Source organism: Schistocerca serialis, chromosome 2 (assembly GCF_023864345.2).
Source record: "Schistocerca serialis cubense isolate TAMUIC-IGC-003099 chromosome 2, iqSchSeri2.2, whole genome shotgun sequence".
Classification (NCBI taxonomy): Eukaryota; Metazoa; Arthropoda; class Insecta; order Orthoptera; family Acrididae; genus Schistocerca; species Schistocerca serialis.
The window spans coordinates 612,245,209-612,267,837 of record NC_064639.1 but is presented as its reverse complement, the minus strand read 5'-3'; the positions used below and the strand labels follow the sequence as shown (position 1 = coordinate 612,267,837).

Sequence of the window (22,629 nt, the reverse complement as noted above, 5' to 3'; positions counted from 1 at the left end):
GGTCGAACGGGCGATCTTTGCACTGGCCGATCTGACGACCGTGGCACTAAAGTGGAGGTCGCAAGTCTGCGTGGCCGCCTACTTTGTTGGCCGAGGAGAAGCAAGGACAGTGCTGTATTTTCCTGTCTGAGGCACGGTGGGCCAGCGACTGGCGAATAATTTTCGAGCAGCAAAGGTCGACACCTTTTCCTTCACTCTGATTTCCTGGATGAGCTTTTCGTCTTTAAAGACGGGGCAATCTCGAGAGGAAGCAGCGTGGTCACCCATACAGTTGATGCAGTGAGGGGATGGAGGTGGACAAGCACCCTCATGGGCATCCTTGCCACACGTAACACATTTGGCCGGATTGGAACAGGACTGGCTGGTGTGATTGAACTGCTGACACCGATAGCAACGCATAGGGTTTGGGACGTAAGGGCGAACGGAAATTATCTCATAGCCTGCTTTGATTTTCGTTGGGAGTTGAACTTTGTCAAATGTCAAGAAGACAGTGCGGGTTGGAATGATGTTCGTGTCAACCCTTTTCATAACTCTATGAACAGCCGTTACGCCCTGGTCAGATAGGTAGTGCTGAATTTCTTCGTCAGACAATCCATCGAGGGAGCGTGTATAAACAACTCCACGCGAGGAATTTAAAGTGCGGTGCGCTTCAACCCGGACAGGGAAGGTGTGGAGCAGTGAAGTACGCAGCAATTTTTGTGCCTGGAGGGCACTGACTGTTTCTAACAACAAGGTGCCATTCCGTAATCTGGAACAAGACTTTACACGACCTGCAACTGCGTCGACACCTTTCTGAATAATGAAAGGGTTGACCGTGGAGAAGTCGTGACCTTCGTCAGACCGAGAAACAACAAGGAACTGTGGCAATGATGGAAGAACTGTCTGTGGCTGAGACTCAGTGAACTTACGCCTGTGAGCAGACATAGTGGAAGGTGAGGAAACCATTGCAGAAGACTCCCCCATGATTACCGGCGTCTCCGATGGCGCGCTCCTCCCTTGTGGGGGCCCTCTCTGAGGGCACTCCCACCTTAGGTGATTGTTCACACCTCAGGTCACACCTCCCGACAAACGGACGGAGGGACCAATCGGCACTTTCGGAAGGTATCAGCTTGGGTAACCACCCCTCCCTGGGCCTGGCCGTTACCAGGGGGTACGTACGTGTCCTACCTGTCTACCCGGGGCGGGGAATTACGTGTTACTCCGTCACCGGCTACGCACAAAAATGCGTGGGTCGGCCTTCAGACATGCACAGGGAGGAAGAAAGAGAAAGGGAAAGACAAAGAGAGGGAAAGGAAAGAAGAGAGGTCTCAAACGCCGCAGCGGAGAAAAGGGTAAAGAGAAGAGGTAAGGAAAAGAGAAGGACAAAGGAAGGATGAAGGCAGACAAGCAGAGAAGACGAAGAATGCGTTACATTTACTAGCATCCGTCTCCGGACGTAGGCACAAACCATACTCCCAGAGGGGGAGAAAGGGAAGGAAAGAGCCAGAGGTGAGGGGACGGGGGGCGAAGATGGGGGATAGGGAAGGATGCGGAAAAGGAAGGTATGCAGCCCGGAAAGGAAGGAGGGCCACATTAGCTCGGGGTCCCATGCTCGCTACGCACGTATCCACAAAAGAGTTGTGGACCCCCTGGAGGGGGGTGGTAGCCTACGGAATATCAGACCAGCTGTGTGGCTGGATTGAAGAGTTTTTAGCAAACAGAACACAGCATGTTGTTATCAATGGAGAGACGTCTACAGATGTTAAAGTAACCTCTGGCGTGCCACAGGGGAGTGTTATGGCACCATTGCTTTTCACAATATATATAAATGACCTAGTAGATAGTGTCGGAAGTTCCATGCAGCTTTTCGTGGATGATGCTGCGGTATACAGAGAAGTTGCAGCATTAAAAAACTGTAGCGAAATGCAGGAAGATCTGCAGCGGATAGGCATTTGGTGCAGGGAGTGGCAACTGACCCTTAACATAGACAAATGTAATGTATTGCAAATACATAGAAAGAAGGATCCTTTATTGTATGATTATATGATAGCGGAACAAACACTGGTAGCAGTTACTTCTGTAAAATATCTGGGAGTATGGGTGCGGAACGATTTGAAGTGGAATGATCATATAAAATTAATTGTTGGTAAGGCAGGTACCAGTTTGAGATTCATTGGGAGAGTCCTTAGAAAATGTAGTCCATCAACAAAGGAGGTGGCTTACAAAACATTCGTTCGACTTATACTTGAGTATTGCTCATCAGTGTGGGATCCGTACCAGACCGGGTTGATGGAGGAGACAGAGAAGATCCAAAGAAGAGCGGCGCGTTTCGTCACAGGGTTATTTGGTAACCGTGATAGCGTTATGGAAATGTTTAGCAAACTCAAGTGGTAGACTCTGCAAGAGAGGCGCTCTCCATCGCGGTGTAGCTTGCTCGCCAGGTTTTGAGAGGGTGCGTTTCTGGATGAGGTATCGAATATATTGCTTCCCCCTACTTATACCTCCCGAGGAGATCACGAATGTAAAATTAGAGAGATTTGAGTGCTCACGGAGGCTTTCCGGCAGTCGTTCTTCCCGCGAACCATACGCGACTGGAACAGAAAAGGGAGGTAGTGACAGTGGCACGTAAAGTGCCCTCCACCACACACTGTTGGGTGGCTTGCAGAGTATAAATGTAGATGTAGATCATTCATCCAAATCCATTACGAAGAACAGCCCTAACCAATGAGGAACGAGTCAAGTTATACATTAACAGACAGACAGAACTATTGCTGACAATTTCTGTTAAGTGTACTAACAACCAATTATGACTAGTGCTAATCTAATTTATTTGTTAAGCATGGTAATTAATTCTATTACTTTTTTTTTATTTTATGTGTAAATCTGCCACTTTTTCTCCTTAGAAAATATTCATTACTTGTTTTCATAAACTAATTCATATTCATTTATGAAATCATAGAAGTGTAAATAAAGGTATCTAGGCTATTACCATGTTACTTGGATGTCATTTAGTGCGCAAAGTATGAGGATACCAAATACTGAGCCAGATTTATGACTGGATTTATGATATCCTATAGAAGGAATTCAACACATGGTTCTTAATGGGGACAAAAGCAAGAGATGTAAAGGTATTTTTGGAATTACCCCATGTGTTATAGGACCATTACTGCTTGCAGTATATGTAACTGGTCTAGGGGATAAAATCAGAAACACTATAAGGCTTTTCACAAAAGATGCTGTTGTTTATTGGAAGATTGCTCACCAGAAGAACGTAGCAAACTGCAGGAAGATATATGTAGGATTGGTGATTGTTGTGGGGACTGGCAGCTGATTCTTAACATATGTAAAGGTAACTGCACATAAATAGGTGAAAAAACCCATTACTGTAAGATTATGCTGTTGGCAATAAATTATTGAAAACAGTAACAACCATAAGATACTTAGAAGTAAATCGCCAGAGTGACAAAGTGGTATAATGACACTGAACTAACTGCAGGTAAGCAGATATCAGGCTGAGACTCATGAAAAAATGTTAACAAAATGTAATTCACCTACAAAATCAATGGAAGTACTCTCTGGTTCACAGCCAGATTAAAACATCAAACTAAACCAATGTTTCAGGGATCCATGTGTGTGCCATCTTCAGGAGAGCCAATACTGCTGCTGCTGCTGCTGCTGCTGCTGCTACTGTCTCCCTGTGAAAACTAATGTCCAGACTGGAAACCATCATTCTACATACAGACCCCCCTACCATACACAGGACATGCAATTACACCATGGTGCTGCTCCCACCATGGCATTGTGGTGCTGACCATACTAGACACCAGTGCCAAAAATGTATTGCAATAAAAGACTCTCCTGAAACACTATGGCCGACCACACCAAAGAACACTTGCTTTGATGCAGGATAATACATGGTTCCACATTCTGCTACAAGAAACCACTTCTTGGGTTAGACAAGACTATCTGTGTATGACATAGCATATGCTCTACATATCAGAGTTTTACGGAAGTCAGTGCATTGGTACGGTGGGTTGCAACCCTTTGCAAGCAGATATTGCTCAATATGTGCCAGTTTTTGATGAACACTGTGAGGTAACAAGCGAGTTGTGGCATCCTGGAAATATTCTAAGTTGGCGTGGCTGCGGGGAGGCCTCTCAGTAGGCCACGGCCCGGCAGCAACCACGTGGTGTCGAACGTTAGCTGAGCATAAGAGGTAGCCCAGCGCGTGGTCCAGCCGCATGGCTGGGAATTCCATGGTGATGTTGTGTCAATGAAGGAGACATGCCAGGAGTGCCAAAGATGGCAGACTTTGTGAAACCATAATGGCAGACATTTCACAGTTCGTATAGAAAGTAATAGTAGCCAGAGGAATTATGATACTTACAAAAAAAACATGTACATTGCCATTATTTGCACAATTATTCTGATGGTGTAATCAGATTTTCAATATCTTTATTAGTTTAAAGTTTAGTATCTGATGGTAAATTATACAAGTAACATTATACAAGTAACATCAAAAACTTCATCTGATTTCATTGACCGATGTGTCTTTAGAAAGCTATTAGTGTAAACCTAAATTGGTATGAATTACAGGCATGTAACTTTGAAGTTACATGCCTTTAATTCATACCAATAGTACATGAGTTATTGGAGGTCAAAGTGATCGATTACTGTCGATTGTGTCAGGCCATAAGTACTCCACAGTTACACAAAAAAAACAGTAGCAGCATGCTTGTAAATATATTTATTCATTTATGTCTTTGTTTATATCCAAACATTCTATTCATGAAGAAATTGATCAACTATTTACGGTGTTTAAGAAAGCACAGAGATGTTAGGCTACTGATCTACTTTTGCTTGCTATTCCTTTGATATATGTCTATTTAATTTGCTTATGTATTTAATGATGTGTATTAGAGCGTGTTTATGGTCCAGCCGTAGGAATATTTATTTAATTTCAAGTTGTTTAAATGTTAAATCCGACATTTCATGTGTGTTTCAATACGTTTGTGAGTATGCATTGGCTTGGAGACATGGAGGGAGTGCTGTAGCCAACCACAGTGCTTGTGAATGGGGAGACTGGATGGAAGTGGGAGAAGAGCATCGTTTACGGAGAGGACATGAGGAGTTCTGGGGAGTGCAGCATGAGGGACGCGATGGTAGGATGAACACACAGTCGTGGGGAAAGACTTGTACAATGGAGCAGTTTGCGCTTGGTCACAAGAGATAGAAATATTTCGGAGTGCCGAGTTGTGCTCCTGTGTGATTTCCATGGCTTCTGCAGTGAAGATGTAGTATGCGTTTAGGAGTGAATATCTCGTGAGCTATGTTGTTGTTCGTAACTAATTATGTGAAGTAGGAATCTATTGTTTCTCAGTAATTCAACTTATATTTTATTTAATTGCTGGACCATCGACACCAATAAGTGTTTTGCAGAAATATATCGCATTCTCAAAAGTACTTCCACTGTTGTACTCATCATTTGAAGTTGTTAAGATACCAACTGCAGATTTTATTTAACTGCACTCTTTCATTTATAAATTTCTATGTTAAATTCGCAATTGCCGAGTGACAGGAACCTTCGATGATTTGATTCATGTGTATATTCATATTGTGTACAGTAGACTCAGCAGTATTTGGCTTGTAATGTGGCAACTACATATCCCACCTCCTAAGACAATGAAACCAGCCAAAACTTTTAATATTGCAACTCTGAGGCGGTGGGTACATAGTTGAGGGCCACGTCACACAATATTTCATTTTATTTTTGAAAGCCCGCAACACTATGTCGCAGAGTACAATCATGCTTTTTGTAAACTGGGGAGGAGAGGGATGGTGATAGTGGGGAGATGGGGGGGAGGGGGTGGCGGCGATTGGAGGGGCAGGTGCATGGGCACACTAAGATTCGGTCAGTTATTTTGTCTATGTGCCAATGTAATGTGGACAGTGTCACTTTCTTAACCAGTGTGAGTCCAATCCTGCTAAGGGCTATGCATACTCAACAATAAGTGGTAGCAGAGGTTTTCACACACAAGATGCCTCCATATGCAGTTTCAGAGACATTACAAAATAAATGAACTGCAAATTTATTTGTGCTAGTTAGACGTATTCACCGTGGAAACCATATCAAGGACAAATAATGAAGTTTGGAAACCTAAGAGTGCCAACTATAAGTCAAGTCTGAGGCTGAAATATTCTCTTATACTTAATTTAAAACCAAGTTTCTTTGAAAATAAAAATTTAAGAATGATATAAAAAGGTATGGATAAACTTAAGCAGTCATAATATTTAGCCACTGTCCCTAAAATGCTTATCTTAGTGACTGATTTTTCAAAGATGATCTTGTAACAATCCACGAAGATTGCAACCCAATTTACTCATTCACAATATTTGTATTGCAGATTTGGGTGTAAGACCTTCTGTGCAACAAGGTCCCTTCAGAACCACCAAATTTGTTGCACATTTGGAAAACAGAAATGTAGCTCTGAATTTTGTGTAATTTACTGATTTGTAGAATCTAAGCAATGATTGGTTTGGCTAGTTAGAGTAAATACCAATGAAGTCTTTAGTAGATAGTGTGCACAGTTTTCTCTTATGTGCCTTTCAAATAGTGTGAAATTCTGAAAATTCAAAAAAAAGTAATCAGAATAATGAGCAAAGTTAAGCCCAAGGAACACTGCCGCCCCCTCTTTATCGAGCACATGATATTAACTGTTGTGAATCTATACATCTACACAGCACTGCTTTATGTCAAAAGCAACTTAAATGAGTCTGAGACCAGAGAGAACATACATCCCCACAACACCAGAGGCAAACTGGACTTCGACATACCAAGACACAGACTCACAAAGACTGTAAACTCACACAAAATAATGAGTTTAAAACTCTTCAATAAACTTCCAGCATCTGCTCGGTCACTGACCAGTAATATTTTCAAACGTATGATTTATGACTGGTTACTCAAACACCCATTTTATAAGATAACAAAATATTTTGAAATAATGATTGACATTAGTATATAAGAATATTCCTAAAAGAAAAGGAATTAAATTGTAAAAACTTTACTGTAAAGTTATTGTTAATTGTATATTTAATGTTCAGACCTATACCGCTGTAAGTGGTCAATGGTGAATAAACTGAATACTGTATATTGTGACAAGGGGCACAGAATATGAAGACACTGGGTAGCCCAATTACAGTGTATTTTCTTCCCAAGTTCATCAATACCTGGATCTGGATGGGTGACATGGCTTCAGTTGCATGGACAATGCTACTGTCTACTGTAATCATGTTTTTTTTTTCTGTTACATGGCCATCAAAACATTCTGTTCTGTTCTTGTATCCACAGAAAGCAACAGGTCAATCACCTCAACCACCACAGATGCCATCTGACATTGTGCATCAATCTGTTGGCTCTCACTGCTTCTAACCACAACTATACAGTGCACATAGAGTCAGGGTTTCCTCTCCTGTCAGTACGAAAACTTTCCTTCCTGGATCTGACACTGTGTTACGCATTCCCCCATATATTATTCCCCCTTCCATCCAAATTCCTCTCTTTCACTAATGCTCCATTACTTCTGTTGTTTATTTTTAGTTAAAACTAGTCCTAATTTGGTCACCACTAGTGAAAGACACCTACCTGTCTCCCCTCTCCTTCCATGCAACATCTTCCTTTTCTCTTCCCCTTTAAGTTACAATCCTCGCACTCCATATTCATCTGTCTGGATAAATATTAATAAATATATAGTGTCACTGTGTGTGTGTGTGTGTGTGTGTGTGTGTGTGTGTGTGTGTGTGTGTGTGGCCATTACCACAATATCTATTATACCTTTGTTGCAATGGCATTTGTGATGACTTGTAGGTTTCGAGGACACTGACTGATGTATGCTCTGGCTGTACTGCATTTCCTTCCATGGTCAGTAGTTGTTTGTGTCAGCATAAAACCTGGATGTAAATCATATTCAGTTTCTATAAACTTTTCTTTGATATGTGACATATTAAAACAATGAAATCAATGAAGTTTGAAATACCTGTAGCTTCTTCCTGGTTGAGATCTCTTACTAAATAACCCAGTTCTTTTCCAGCTTCCAGAAATGCTTTTGCAAAGGTACTGGCAAATTTAAGATCCTCTACAGGTAAGCGACCAAATATGGAATGATACTGAGCTGTAAAATAAACAGATAAAATAAAAGATGATCAGTATAAACCTTTCAATGAAAGTCATTTCAACAGCTCATTAATATTTCATTCTAAAGTAAAAAGTGAGAGATACTTAAATAAATTTAAAAAAAAATAACTTGAAAGTCACATATCCACAAACCCACAAGGAAAGGGAGAGAGAGTGATAGAGAGGAAAGGGGAGAGGGGGATGAACATGTGAAAGTTTATAAAAGGGAATCACAAAATGACAAAAAGTCATGGAGAAAAAGATCAACTAGCTAGTTAAATAATTCTTTTTCATCGGCAGGTCACTTTCAAATAATATCTGACATTTCAGGTTAAGATAACAACTTATAAACTGAATGTCAACAAATTCATACGTACAAGTTACTTTCACAAGGACTTACACATTGTGTATAATGATAATTTACATGTATATAGCCTGCAAATAAGTTAGCTGATACCGTCCAAATTATGTTACACTATTCATTCACATCTTGTAACTATAATCTGATTAAGGTTACTTGACAACTAACGTCTGTCATTTGCTACTACAGTGTTGCCACATCGGCTGCTGGTTACCGCTTGATTATAAGTGACAGCCAAACACGATGGTTCACTTCACAAATCCTGTTATTGTGTGAATCAGATCTATGATGGAAGTGTCATCCACAAGGTATGAAGAAATGCAAGATTCTCTGTTGACAGCTGGTTATTAAGTGACCAATGACTGAACTGTGGCAGACTACGGGTTTCTTAGCCTTGAATTTAAACTCATGTCCTACCTTAACCATAATGTCGTGGCATGCAATGTACCTGAGGAAATGGGGATCAACAATCTGTGGCAAAACTAAAATCACAATCACTTTATTCATCGTGACTAAAGCCAACCTCTACAAGCAAACACAAGACAGAAAAATTTCAGTTTCACCACTAAACGCTAACTATACTTTCTCACTATCATTGGTAACCTGAAATTGTCCTCACATTGGCTACACAAGCTGCTGAATTTCCAACCAATGAGCAGTCCTGGTTGGTACTTGGTTGCAAATTATAGGGAACAAAGGCAGATACCAAGTGGAAAATGAAGGGCAGGAAGAAAAATAAGACTAAATTGAAAAAGCCAACACAGTTATGAAAATGACACAGAAAATTATTATAAATAAATAAAATTACATTTAAACCAATTAACTGAATAAAAATAGTAATCAAAGTCATTTGATTAGATTTAGAAATAAAAAAGATTGCTGCTTTCAACGAGATTCGAACCCACGGCCATTTACATCTCAGGTTTAAATGGTAACCACTGCGTTATACCACTATGTGGTGGCTGAATGTTACACAGGGTGTTCATAAATAAATGTCAGGGTTTTAACACTTTATGATATTTATTACATTAAACTTACAGCTATAAATGATATGTCAAATGAAAGAGCAACTCGAACATTTGTGTTAGGCACCAGTGCGCATACGCAGTGCGCAATGTTTCCGCAGCAATCTGCTAGACAGTGGTAGTAGCGAAGATGGCGACTAGTGAACAGAAAGCGTTTTGTGTTATCAGTTTTCAAAGACTGAAATGTGTAGTTACTGTGCAAAGTACGTTCGGGTGAAGTTCGGTTGTGATCCTCCAAGTGATAATAACATTCGTAGATGGTATCATCAATTTAAAGATACCAGCTGCCTTTGTAAAGGGAAGAGCATAGGACGACCAAGAGTTAGTGAAGAGACTGTTGAGCGAATGAGAGAGTCGTTCACTTGTAGCCGAAAGAAATCAGTCCAGAAGGCTAGTCATGAATTACAATTTCCCGTGTTGACTGTTTGGAAAGTTTTAAGAAAATGCATACAACTACGTCCTTACCGTTTACAGTTATTACAGGCTCTAATGCCAGCAGACCATGGATTAAGTGCCAACTTCGCAAACAAAATGTTGTTTCATGACGATGAAAATTTTCTGGTTCATATTGTCTTCAGTGATGAGTTGACCTTTCACTTAAGTGGATATGTTAACACACACAATGTGCACATCTGGGGCTCAGAAAATCCTCACAAGGTGGTACAAATGCAACGAGATTGCCCTAAAGTGACTGTTTTTTGTGCCGTATCCTGGCGGAAAGTTTAAGGGCCTTTCGTTTTTGGTGAACTTACTGTAACTGGCACTTCTTACCTTGATACACTAGAGTAATAGCTCTTCCCTCAGTTGGAAGAAGATGAGCCAGAGAACTTCATTTTCCAGCAAGATGGTGCGCCACTTCACTGGCATAGCAAAGTAAGGGATTTGGTGAACTTCACTGTACCCAAGCACTGGATAGGCCGCAAGGGGCCCAATGACAGGGCTTGCTTTGCATGGGCTCCACGTTCACCCGACCTAACGCCATGTGATTTTTTTCCTTTGGGGCTTCATCAAGAATCGTGTGTACATGCCTCCACTACCAGCAGACCTGCCTGAATTAAGAAACTGGACAGAAGCAGCTGTTGCTACAATCACTGAAGACACACTTATCAATGTTTGGGAAGAACTCAGCTATAGACTTGATGTGTGCCATGTGACAAATGGTGCTCACATTGAACATTTATAAGGGTTTTGGTAAAACTGTTTGAGCTGCTCTTTCATTTGACATATCATTTATAACTGTAAGTTTAATATAATAAATATTATAAAGCATTAAAACCCCAATATTCATTTATAAACACCCTGTATTTATGTCTCTGGTGACCCATTTGCAGTACGGCCTTGTAGCCTTCAAAAATTCTGCTTCACACAACATTGTGTGAAGCTTATCTAATGCAATTCAATATTTGCAATTATAATAACTGTATATGTGATGCTCAAACATGTTTTGTGCAGAAAAATTCAGTAGTGTAGGGTTAGTGCCATGAATGAGAAGTGTGTATTTCTTTAGCATCATTTTGTGCGTGTGTGTGTGTGTGTGTGTGTGTGTGTGTGTGTGTGTGTGTGTGTTGTTTTCATTGCATTTATCATGTGTGATGAAATACAAAATAAAAGGGCCAGACCCAGGATTCAGGGTCCAACCAAAGCATGAAAGAAAGCCAGACAAGGAATTGGAAGTGCACTGACCAACTGTTGTGGTAGTTTGGTAACAGCAAACTGTTCAGACATGAAGTTTGATGCTCTGACTGGAGGAAAGCAGCTCCAACACATTAAGTATTAACTATCAAGAAATTTTAATTGGACAATAGTCACTGTATACATTATGCATGTGTCCCTTCAGCTGACAGTAAGACCACAATTTACTCATGCCACCCATAAAAGGAGATTAGTAGAAGGGGGTGCTGAAAATTAGTGCCTCTGTATCTTTTATGTGAAAATTCTTATGGCTTCTTAAATAAAGCAAATATTATTAACATTATGCATCTTTATTCTTCATGTCTACGTGTTTATTTCTCAACACAGTCACCCTGGGAATGAACACATTTCACCCAAAGAAACACCCCTTTGTTGATACCATCACCGTAGAATGTTTGATTTTGTTGATGGAGCCACAACCTCAGCTCTGCCTGCCCGCTTCATCACTATCAAAGTGAAGTCTTCGAAGGTGTTCCTTAAGTTTTAGGAACAGATGAAAATGAATCCAAGGCAACCGATTGTTACAGATGTTACAGCACTCATGTGTTGTCTGGTAATGGCACATTAAAGAAGAGGGTGTCCATTTGTGGATAAACTATGTGGATTTGAAACTTGATTACAGCATGCTGTTTCTCACAAATCAACATAGTTATGTTCACACCAATATGACATGTTCTACAATTCAGATTCCTATGGTGGCAGAGGGCTGCAAATATGCTGACATGAAGAATAAAGTTGTATAATGTTAATGACATTTGTTTCATTTAAAAAGCCTTAAGAGATTTGACACAACAAATTTGGGGGCATTATTTCCAGGATGCCCTCATGTTTTCCATTGCAGATCTTTGGCATACCACTTCCTGGTAAAAAAAGCAGCATAGTGAAAGAGAGTATTGTAGAGTGATAGAGGTGTATTATTATTCAATTATGTTACATTTTTACCAACTTCTATGTTAGGCTATCTAAATTACCATATACTGTATAGTATGTATTACTTCAAAGTTACAATTTAATTGCCTTTCTCCTTTCTTCTAAAAAAAAAAATTATGTGATATTGAGTTATATCATCAATGAAGGAAAAGACAGTTTGCCACACACCACAAAGAAGACACGTCAAGTTACAGACAGGCACAATTAAAAGACACTCACGTGTAGCATTTGGCCACAGTCTTCATCAGTAAAAGAAGCACACTTCACGCACGCACAACTGCCAACTCCAGAATCTCGGGCCACAAGGCATTCCGGCCTGAGACTCTGAAGTTGGTGGTCGGGTGTGTGTGTGAGGTGGCATATATATATAAAAAAAAATAGAGGGAAACATTCCACGCGGGAAAATATATCTAAAAACACAGATGATGTGACTTACCGAACGAAAGTGCTGGCAGGTCGATAGACACACAAACAAACACAAACATACACACGAAATTCAAGCTTTCGCAACAAACTGTTGCCTCATCAGGAAAGAGGGAAGGAGAGGGAAAGACGAAAGGATGTCCATTTGAGAAGGTACAAGACCTACAAGCTGGTGACTTTCCCCAGCATATGGAATTCTGACAATGGTCTTTACACCAAATTGTAAATATCTCTTTCTTCCAAATATGTATTATGTTTACGGACAATGCTGGCTTCACAGGTAAAGGAATATTCACAAGCCACAATGGCTTGTGAGATGGCTGGGAGATGGAAAATCCTTAGGCAACCCATATCCTCCATCATCAATAGAGGTTTACAATAAATGTATGGACATGTATTGTTCATGGCCATCTGGGGCATATTTTCTGTCTAAAATGCTTAGCGAAGAGTATCTTTTGCCATGAAGTACTACCAGAAATGGAGGAGAATGTTTTGCTAACAGCCAGGCAATGATTACGGTTTCAGCATGATGAGGCTTCATCACACTTTACCACCCCATGTCAGAGAACATTTAGACAGTTTTTTCCCCAAATGTTGGATTGGAAGGAGTTGGTCAGCACCATTACCACCACATTCTCCCAGCTTCACTCACATTGGGACAGATGAAGTGTTTGGATACGAGACACTGATAAACATTTCAGAAGAGCTGGTTGCCCCTTTGGCTGAAGCTGCAGCCATTATTCGTGGAACACTTGGTTGTTTTGAGCATGGTAGACAATCATTAGCAACCAGATGCCAATTTGTATTAATGTAAAAGAACAGCATTTTCAGTAACATCTCTAGAACAATGTTTGTCATATGACAATTTGAACACCATTGTTGAATGTCAGTCCAAGAACCCCAGGAGGGAATTGATGCAACTGAACAGATTTGCCACATAAAAAGGTATGTCTTCTTATCTCTTGTAAACATTCCAAAATTTTTTATACACCGTTTTTTTTTACGCTTTTTATATGTCAGGATGGAAACATGTACCATTCTGAATATAAAAAAGTTAATTATAAAGTGCCCCAGGGCTTGGTATAGGGACCATTGTTAATCTTGATTTTTATTAATGACCTACCACGACAGTTTTCAACAGCTGATACTATATTATCTGCTGATGACACCAGCTTCATTATAAAAGGGAAGAGTGATTATGAGAGGCAGCAAAAAATCAATAAAACAGCAGAAGTGGCAGAAAAATGGTTTAAAGATTACTGTCTAGTTGTTAATGACAAGAAAACTGTGTCGATGAATTTAAACCAAATAAGGAACAAAAATAGGACCAATGTAAAATTCACATTATCAAATAGCCAAATTCAGTAAAAGAATCACATAAAATTTTTAGGATTATGGGTGGATGAGCATCTAAGATGGAAAAAACATGTAGAAATGCTTAACAAAAAATTAAGCAAGTACTGTTACATATTAAGAGTGCTTAAAGATTGCTGCAATACCGAAACACCATTAAATGCTTATTACAGATACATGAATAGTCTACTGAAGTATGGAATAGTGTTCTGGGGAAATACCTCTTTTAAGCTCCAAAAGAAAGCTTTAAGATTAATAAGTGATGTTGCTTACAGAGCACCATGTAGCGGTATCTTTAAGGAATTAAAAATCATGACTTTACCATCTATATTTATATTTGAAAGCATATGCTTCATACAAAACCATCAAGTTCACTTTTGAATAGTGAGATCAACCATTATCCAACAAGGAAAAGGGATGATTATCATAGGGATGTACAAAGAAAATCAATATATCAGGACTGTGCTGTTTACAAACCAAAAATTCTGTACAGTTCATTTCCAGATAGTATCAAAAAAATACCAAACAGTAAAACATTCAAAAAAGAACTAAAAAATCTACTAATAAACAACAGATTCTACAGCATTAACGAATACCCAGAATTTTGCTCAGATCTGTAGATCTACTTCATAACTCTCTAAACATAAATTCATAATTATCAACCGTACCTAGATAAAACCAAACTTCTTTCATCCATGTATGTATGTAATTACGCACCCAGATTTTGTGCTGTATGCTACTATGCCTAGTTAACTAAAGTACTGGTACTTAATAGTTTAAGTAAAATCAACCAAGGGGTTTCGCAAGCTTTCCTTCTAACTGCATGTACGTAAGCAGTATAATGTTTTTGGTACAAAGATGTGTTGATACCAATGATAAGATTTTGTACATAATATAAACATGTAATATTTTATACTACTCTGTACTTTGACAAGTCCAATATTATGAATGTGATAATACAGGTGCTAAATAAATAAATAAGTCTAAGTATAAAGTTTATTAAGATTTCTAAATAGAAGCCAGCAGTGATTTCTTGGGCCAGCTCTACACACTTCTCGTGTATTTTTTCATATTTATTTTCAATATATCACTTATAGGAGATGACTGACCCCCTAACAGTAGCCAAAAAGAAATGTGGAACTGGAATAATCCATAATCTGCCAATCTTAGATCTTCAGAAGTAACTACATCTCTCTGTTTCCATATTATCTATGTTGCCCTTGAATTCTTTCGCAAATATGATTGATGTGTTCTCTGCACATAAACTTGGAGTCAAGATGAAATCTTAAAAGTCTGATAGTTGTTACATAATACAGTGTGTTGTATCTATGTTACACAAAAGTTTACTGGAGGAAACCATTTCACTGCAGCATCTAGTGATGCCAATGACATTTGTTTTAATACTGACACATCTTGACGAGTAGTAGATACTGTTATTTCATCTACACTGTAGATCACAGAATGGGGAATATGATGTGGCAAATCACTTATTGCAATTATGAAAGACAACAGTCCAAGAACCAATCCCTCAGGTAAACCCATCTCAACAATTTTCATCGAACAATGCCTGTTTCCCAATGAGATATATGGTTTTCTGCTATAACCAATAAAGCAATTACTTTCATTCGTGTATTGTTTACCCTGTAATACTCAGCTTCTCAAGTAATATTTTACCACGAGTACAATAAAAATTTTACTTAGGTCATATAAAACAAGTAAGACCATATTCTAATTTTTAAAAGCTATAATTATCTGGTTTGGATAAGAATTGTTGAAATGTTATTTTTTTTCCACATTGACAACAAAACTGATTATTTGAAAGAAATATGCTCTTCAAAATAATCCCTTAGTTGATTGTAGATAAGGGTTTAATATATTCCGGAAATTACTGTATATATTGAGATTTGCCATGGAGTTTACTTATTTAAAAAAAAAATTGATATAAGTTTTGAAAAGTTTAGTGATTCAGAGAAAATTCCGAATTTTAGATATTTGTTAAAAATAAATGCTAAAGGCTGACAGATCAAATGAGCGGTTTTCTCAAGCTGACTTCAGCGGGTGTGATAGAATTCTACTAAAAGATCTGTTTTACTGGAACTTGCCTACAAAGAAGTTCACTTGAATTCATCATTTTAGAAACAATATAACTCCACTTTTTAAGCAAAATGAGTTATTTATGTCCAGGCCTTCTTTAAGGTTAGCTGCAGCATTCTGTATAGAAGAGACATAATTTCCTTGTACCTGGTATGTTTTTTTGTGTCTGTAAGTTTGTGTTAGTTTTAGAAACAACATAATCCTTGGTGTATTGGTGTTTCTAAGCTTAATGTTGAAACACTGTTGATTCTGTTGGCAGTGCTGAGTGACCTATTTATTCTAATAAGAAGATTTGTCTTTGGTTGTCTCTTAGACAGAACACAACATTCTTGGTTTTAGTTATCTTATGTGATTACAAGGTGCAGGTTGATTGCAGTTTTATTTTAAGGTTCTGTGATAATGGATAACTTCACAAAATGAATGGATAACTCCACAAAGCGAAAGACGGGTTTGAGGAATGAAGCTGAATACAAGAGTGTGATGATTAATAAATAAACTATGTAGGACAAACAATTCCAGAAAGAAAAACATGTGAGAAATGCAATTTTAAGAAAGCATATTTTGCTACAGTAGATTTATTTGATCAGACATCTTCATTAGAGAGATTTAATATTTTAAAGAGCAAAGATGAAAAGGATATATATTTACAAGGTCTCATCCCCTGTGACAATGTACAAAGATCTAATCCATCTAAAAATGTGTCATCCATGCAATTTTTAAGTACTTTATCATACTCAATAATGAAAGAAAGGAAGTCTGCTGGAAGGCATTTATAGCTTTCCATGGTCTTAAGGGTGACAGTAGACCCCATCTTTTTAAGATGCCCACTCATCAACATACTGAGTCTTTTCCAAGAAAACAGACTCACTGCTCCTTCAAGCTGAAAATTATCTTGATGCAAAGTTAAATGTGAAAAATCAGGAATTTTTTAGCTTTTCTTTTGTGGCTCATTTTCTGCTTCAGAAACCTTCATTGCCTTCTCGTCAAGGAACGGAGACTTTTAACCAGTATCGTGCCTCAGGTTTTATTTACCATAATTTTATAATGACTATCAATAACAAGTTTCACATTAGAACATGAAAAACATCCTGACATAGACATTACATACCGGTACTATGCCAAATACTTCAAAGACCATTTTCAACTCAGTTTTGGGAGGCCTTAGGTACATGCTTGCTGTACATGTGAAGTTCAGGTACAGAAATTAAAGACTCCACTCCTTAACAAAAGGAAAGGAAGGCTGCTGAAGCAGTGTTAATGATCTATGAAAGAAGAGCTAAAAAAATTTACAGTTCTCTTCAAACTTCCACAGATCTGTGCAGAGAAAGGGAGGACCTGGCTGTTTTAATTTGAATTACATGTAGAAATATTTTACTGCCTAATATTCCACTGGAGGAATTGTTTTATCTATGGCAGTTAACCTTCAATATTTTTTAAATTTATACTGCAAAATCAGGAGAAGATCGTTTTTACTTCTATGATGAAATCCAGGGTAACAAAGGACCAAATGAAGTAGCTTCTTTTCTTCTGCATTACTTAGATAATTGCATTCCGAAGGATGTGGGGGGAACTGCACCTCTTCCCTGAAAGGACATTCTTTTCTCCCCAATGACTGTGATTTTTGTGTTGTGAAGAGGCTTCTGTCAAAGCATGATTGAATTTATATCTTCCTAAAGAAGTATGAGAGGTAATAGTAAAGACAAGACTCCCTAGGAAGTTCATGGTTACTACGGTAGGCACTGAAGATGAAATTAACTTCAAGGATTGGTGGCCGCCTCTGCATATAGCACTCAAGCACTCCATCTTCTGGCCACGAGTGGCTTACCGGGACCATTCGACCGCCGTGTCATCCTCAGAGGAGGATGCGGATAGGAGGGGCATGGGGTCAGCACACTGCTCTCCCGGTCGTGATGATGGTATTCTTGACAGAGGCCATTACTATTCAGTCGAGTAGCTCCTCAATTGGCATCACGAGGCTGAGTGCACCCCAAAAAATGGAAACAGCGCATGGTGGCTGCATGGTCACCCATCCAAGTGCCGGCCATGCCCAACAGTGCTAAACTTCGGTGATCTCATGGGAACCGGTGTATCCACTTGCATATAGCAAGATAGTAAATTGACTAGAAAGTGAACATGTTTCAAGAGACAAGCGTACCGCACTCCAGATATCGACATTAAGGCATTTCGAATACTCATCTTGGCATCAATGGGCAGTAGTTGCATCATCATTGAACAGCAGCAGTGGAAAATACACCCATCCTGTGGGATACTAGAAAGTGAAATGTGTCTTAACTGCCAACAAGGACATACAGCAGAGAGCTGTCAATCACTGGAGCTAAATATGCTGACCTGAAAAATGTCTTGCAGTACATTCCTGAAGAATATCAGTAATTTTACCCTGAAGTTTTGGACAAACATTGATAATCTTAAGTAACTGTTTTCAATCTTGCATTTGTATTGCAAGTCACAATATTATAAGATTATTTTTGTTGCTTAATTTTAAAAAAAGGTAGATGACTCAAATTAATGTTAATGTTGAAGGCAATATTTTACTAATGTCCTACATTTGTTTAAATTTTTGTATGTGTCATAGCTTTTGAAAGTAAAATTATTATTAAGTTGATTACAATAGCACATTTTAGTGATAAATTTTCCCAAGCATTTGAGTTGGTTTTAGAAAAAAATGTAACTTCGATCATTTTGATCACTATTTTGACTGTGTCTTCTAGGAGCTGGAGATTATATTTTATGTTAAATTACTCACATAACTATACTCTTTTAAAAAGGACAAAGCAAATTTTGGTGTGTGTTGAGCTTCCTTTTAAAAAAAGATTTTTTTTATATTTCCTGAAACACATGCATTTACAGAATTACACTGCTCCTAAAACGGCGGATTCACTTGGAGAAGTGCCAATCATGTAGATTCTGTTTCCAATTTCTTTCATTGAAGTCAAGAAGACCTCATTCAAACCTGTCTTGTTCAAGTCATCATTCTTATGTTGACACATGAGTGTTCTTGTGTGATAATCCCCCATACTGTTTTGCTCTTGTTGGAGAAATTTCTATACACTTTTCATTAGGTACCTATTTCACATAGAGCAATATAGTTTTGTGAAAACATTTGTAATTCAGATGTGCTTTGTCATCTCTATCAGCTCATTTACTCCCACTCTTCTAGTTATTTTTCTTCATGTTTACAGTAACTACATTTTCCCCTAATGCTATCAAATTCATTGTTTCACCAGTTTGGTAACTGTCTTTTTGGATGATCTTTGAAATTAGACTTCCTTAGAGGCAATAAGTGTACCACATGTCAATGTATTTGATAAAGAACCTATCAAATATAACTTCAACATTTGTTTGTTCAGTCTAAGTTGCCTACAAAAAATGCTATTTTACTTAACTTAGAATAAATTTATTTTATTTCCAACTATGATCAGAAAATTGTTAGGTCCTTAGACTACCTCTTTCAGTCAGTGATGTTCATCTTCAGACCTGTAGCAAAACATGGGAAAAACACAAATACAACTAGTGGATTCTCTAGATCTTAAAACAATATAACAGGCCATAATGAAAAGTATTACTGACACACATGTAGAAAACAAGCATGTTAAATATGACAAGGCATACCTGTTCTAAAACACGTCCTAATATAATGAAGCCACAATGGCATCATCAAAAGATAAACACAAACTTAACACCTTCACACATATTTAAAATATGGTGTAGACTAGGCCACAGTGTCAGCAGAGTCATGTTGCTAACAGCGCTACTGTTAACTGCACACTGCTGTATTGGCACAAAGTAGATAGGAGTAATGCCACCTACATTCTGTATACAAGCAAAGATTACACAGTGGGTTTATAATTCAGAAATCATTTTTGAATGTTGTATGTTTGTGAGAAGATTGTGTTATACCTTCTGTAAGAAGGAAAATACTTGATCAGTACTTGTTGCAGTTTGTCAGTGGCAGGATAACAGCCTATCGAGACTATAGTTTATTGTTCTATGGTATTGCTGTTCATGTTAGTCGAGAGCCTACAACAGTCATCAGTGGGTTCAAAAGTGCTGTACTCAATGCCGTGCGGGATCTCAAAGGCCCCAAGTGACTGGTATCCATCAAGAATAACATTTTATTTGCTGCTGTGCAGATCATAGTCACATCATGTACAGTAGAGCGTCGATTATCCGAACGTCGGTCAACCGAATGACCGCTTAACCGAATTGGAACTGTGTACTCGCTCGCACCTGTTACTCTCCCACCCTACCATCCATCATCCCCCTCACTCCCAAACTAAGTTTCCCACAGTAGTCGCCGCACTGGGCCACCGCTGGCAGAACATTGCTTCTAATGGGGTCTTCACAAGGTGCTGCTGACTGGCCAAGCTGCCAGTCACTGTGTTTCAACAATCAGCACACTTCTGTCGGCTTGGCTCTGGCAGTAGAAGTAGCAGCAGTATCAAAGCTGTTAACAGCAACACCTGCGCCAGCTTAAGAGTTGAGGCGTGCCGCTCGGCACAGTTTGAAGGATTGTGCACCCCCGAGAAGAGCTTCTCACGGTGCAAACCTTCTGTTTTCTGTTACGACCACTTGTGTGCTGCTGTGTGAAGAAGTGAACTTGACGATACAAAATGCTTAAACGTAAATGTGTTGTCCTTTCTATGAGGGACAAGTGCGAGATTATTAAAAGGTTAGAAGAAGGTGAATCTGCAACCACTTTATCAAATGGTTCAAATGGCTCTGAGCACTATGGGACTTAACATCTGTGGTCATCAGTCCCCTAGAACTTAGAACTACTTAAACCTACCTAATCTAAGGACATCACACACATCCATGCCCGAGGCAGGATTCGAACCTGCGACCGTAGCAGTCGCGCGGTTCCGGACTGCGCGCCTAGAACCGCTAGACCACCGCGGCTGGCCCAACCACTTTATCCAATGAGTACAAGGTGGGGAAGTCGACAATTAAGGATATAAAAAAACAAAAGACAAGCATAGCAAATTTTATAGCTATGATTGATTCTACTGAAGCCGTAAAACTATGAAGCTCGCCACTAACACAGATCTAGATGGTGCTGTTTACAAGTGGTTTACACAAAACAGATCGGAAAGAGAACCTATCTCAGGTTCCGTTCTGTGTGAGAAGGCAATGCAGTTCAAAGAAAAACTTGGAGGGCCTTCGAACTTTAAAGCGAGTAATAGGTATATATTTTTGTTTAGTAAACTGTGCCACATACTATATATTCCTACTGAAGTTGCCTTTGTATGTTACTTTGTAAAACTAAAAGAGATGCCTGTTTTTATGAATAAATTTACTGTACAGTACTTCTTTTTGGCAAATAAACATGTGCAGTTCGATTACCCGAACAAACCAGTTTTCCGAACACCCATGTCCCCCAATTACTTCGGATAATCGACGCTCTACTGTACATTGAATCCGGAAATCAGCTTGTTGGCAGCAAGACAAGTAGCCACATGCCAACTGCATGACATCTAGAGCACCGTGGACTGTCAGCATGGTGGCCTGTGCTGCAGTTTTGCTTGAGTGAACAGTGGAGAGAGACATGATTACATTTATTAGCAAGTCTCTGTCGTTCACCAACCATGACTGGACAAATTGAGTTAGAAACTATAAAACTTATATATACAAATAATGCGTAAAAATACAAAAAATCATAACATATTAAATATTTTACTATGCACAATGAAATATCATTTCCATGTTACCACATTTTACTTTTTTCCCACTTTTTTTACATTCATTTTTGTCATCCCCAACAGAAGTCTCATTCCCTCAATACAATTCTTTCCCGTCATTAACGATTCCATGTTAAATTTCTTGCATTTTAAGTTTTCTTTAACATTAAAATGACCTTTAACATTTTAATGTGATTTCATGAAAGACTTTTGCTTCCATTGTTTATTCACATCATCGCACATGATCAGAATGAAGAGGAAAACCCACGTTTGCATTTGTGTTTGTCAGCACTCTTCCACTGTCTTTGTGACTGATGCTTTGTATACTGTGGAGAGACAAGTAGAGCTAACTACTGTTAGAAAGAAACAAAGACAATTAATTATTTCAGACTTTCTTTAAATAGGCAAAATTTAAATTGTTCTAATTTCATATTTTGAACAATATAAATAGAATGACCGTAACCGTAATTCATTCATTTTGTTTGTTGTGTTTCCTATGCTTCCCCATATTTTACACTTTTTTGGTACAGTCTGATGAAAAGTGTAAAAAAGGGTTTTACTGTATGCATTTCGAGTTCTCTGACAGATTCACTCGTTTTGGAGAAAGTTCACTAGATCTATTCACATTCTTCACAGTAAAAAATTTCCCGGATGGAGTGGAGCAGATGTAGTTTTAAGTCTCTTGAAATTTGTTTCTTGAACAACTCGTGGCAGTATCTGCAGTTCCATGGGTAACGATCTGAACATTCTCATGGTAATGTTCAGAAAGCTATTTCTTGTTCCAAACAATTGACAGGTTAGTACGTTAATCATCTCCTTGTTGCAGGTGTTGTGGTCATGTATGTCATACCTCTTGTTGAAGGAATCTAGATTTTTCTTAATGTGAAGGAGGCACAAAAATAC

The 22,629-nt window shown here is 38.7% G+C and overlaps 1 protein-coding gene across 3 annotated transcripts in view; it reads right to left on the bottom strand.

The window, feature by feature from the left end:
* LOC126455643 (glucose dehydrogenase [FAD, quinone]-like) overlaps positions 1 to 22,629 on the bottom strand; it is a 191,172-nt gene that overhangs the window by 76,183 nt on the left and 92,360 nt on the right. For all 3 annotated transcript variants that reach the window (XM_050091408.1, XM_050091409.1, XM_050091410.1), the window contains 2 exons: positions 8,016 to 8,150; positions 7,814 to 7,929 (listed from right to left, as the gene is read on the bottom strand). In XM_050091408.1, coding sequence (XP_049947365.1) covers positions 7,814 to 7,929; positions 8,016 to 8,150 — 251 coding nt within the window. The remainder of the gene's footprint in view (positions 1 to 7,813; positions 7,930 to 8,015; positions 8,151 to 22,629) is intronic.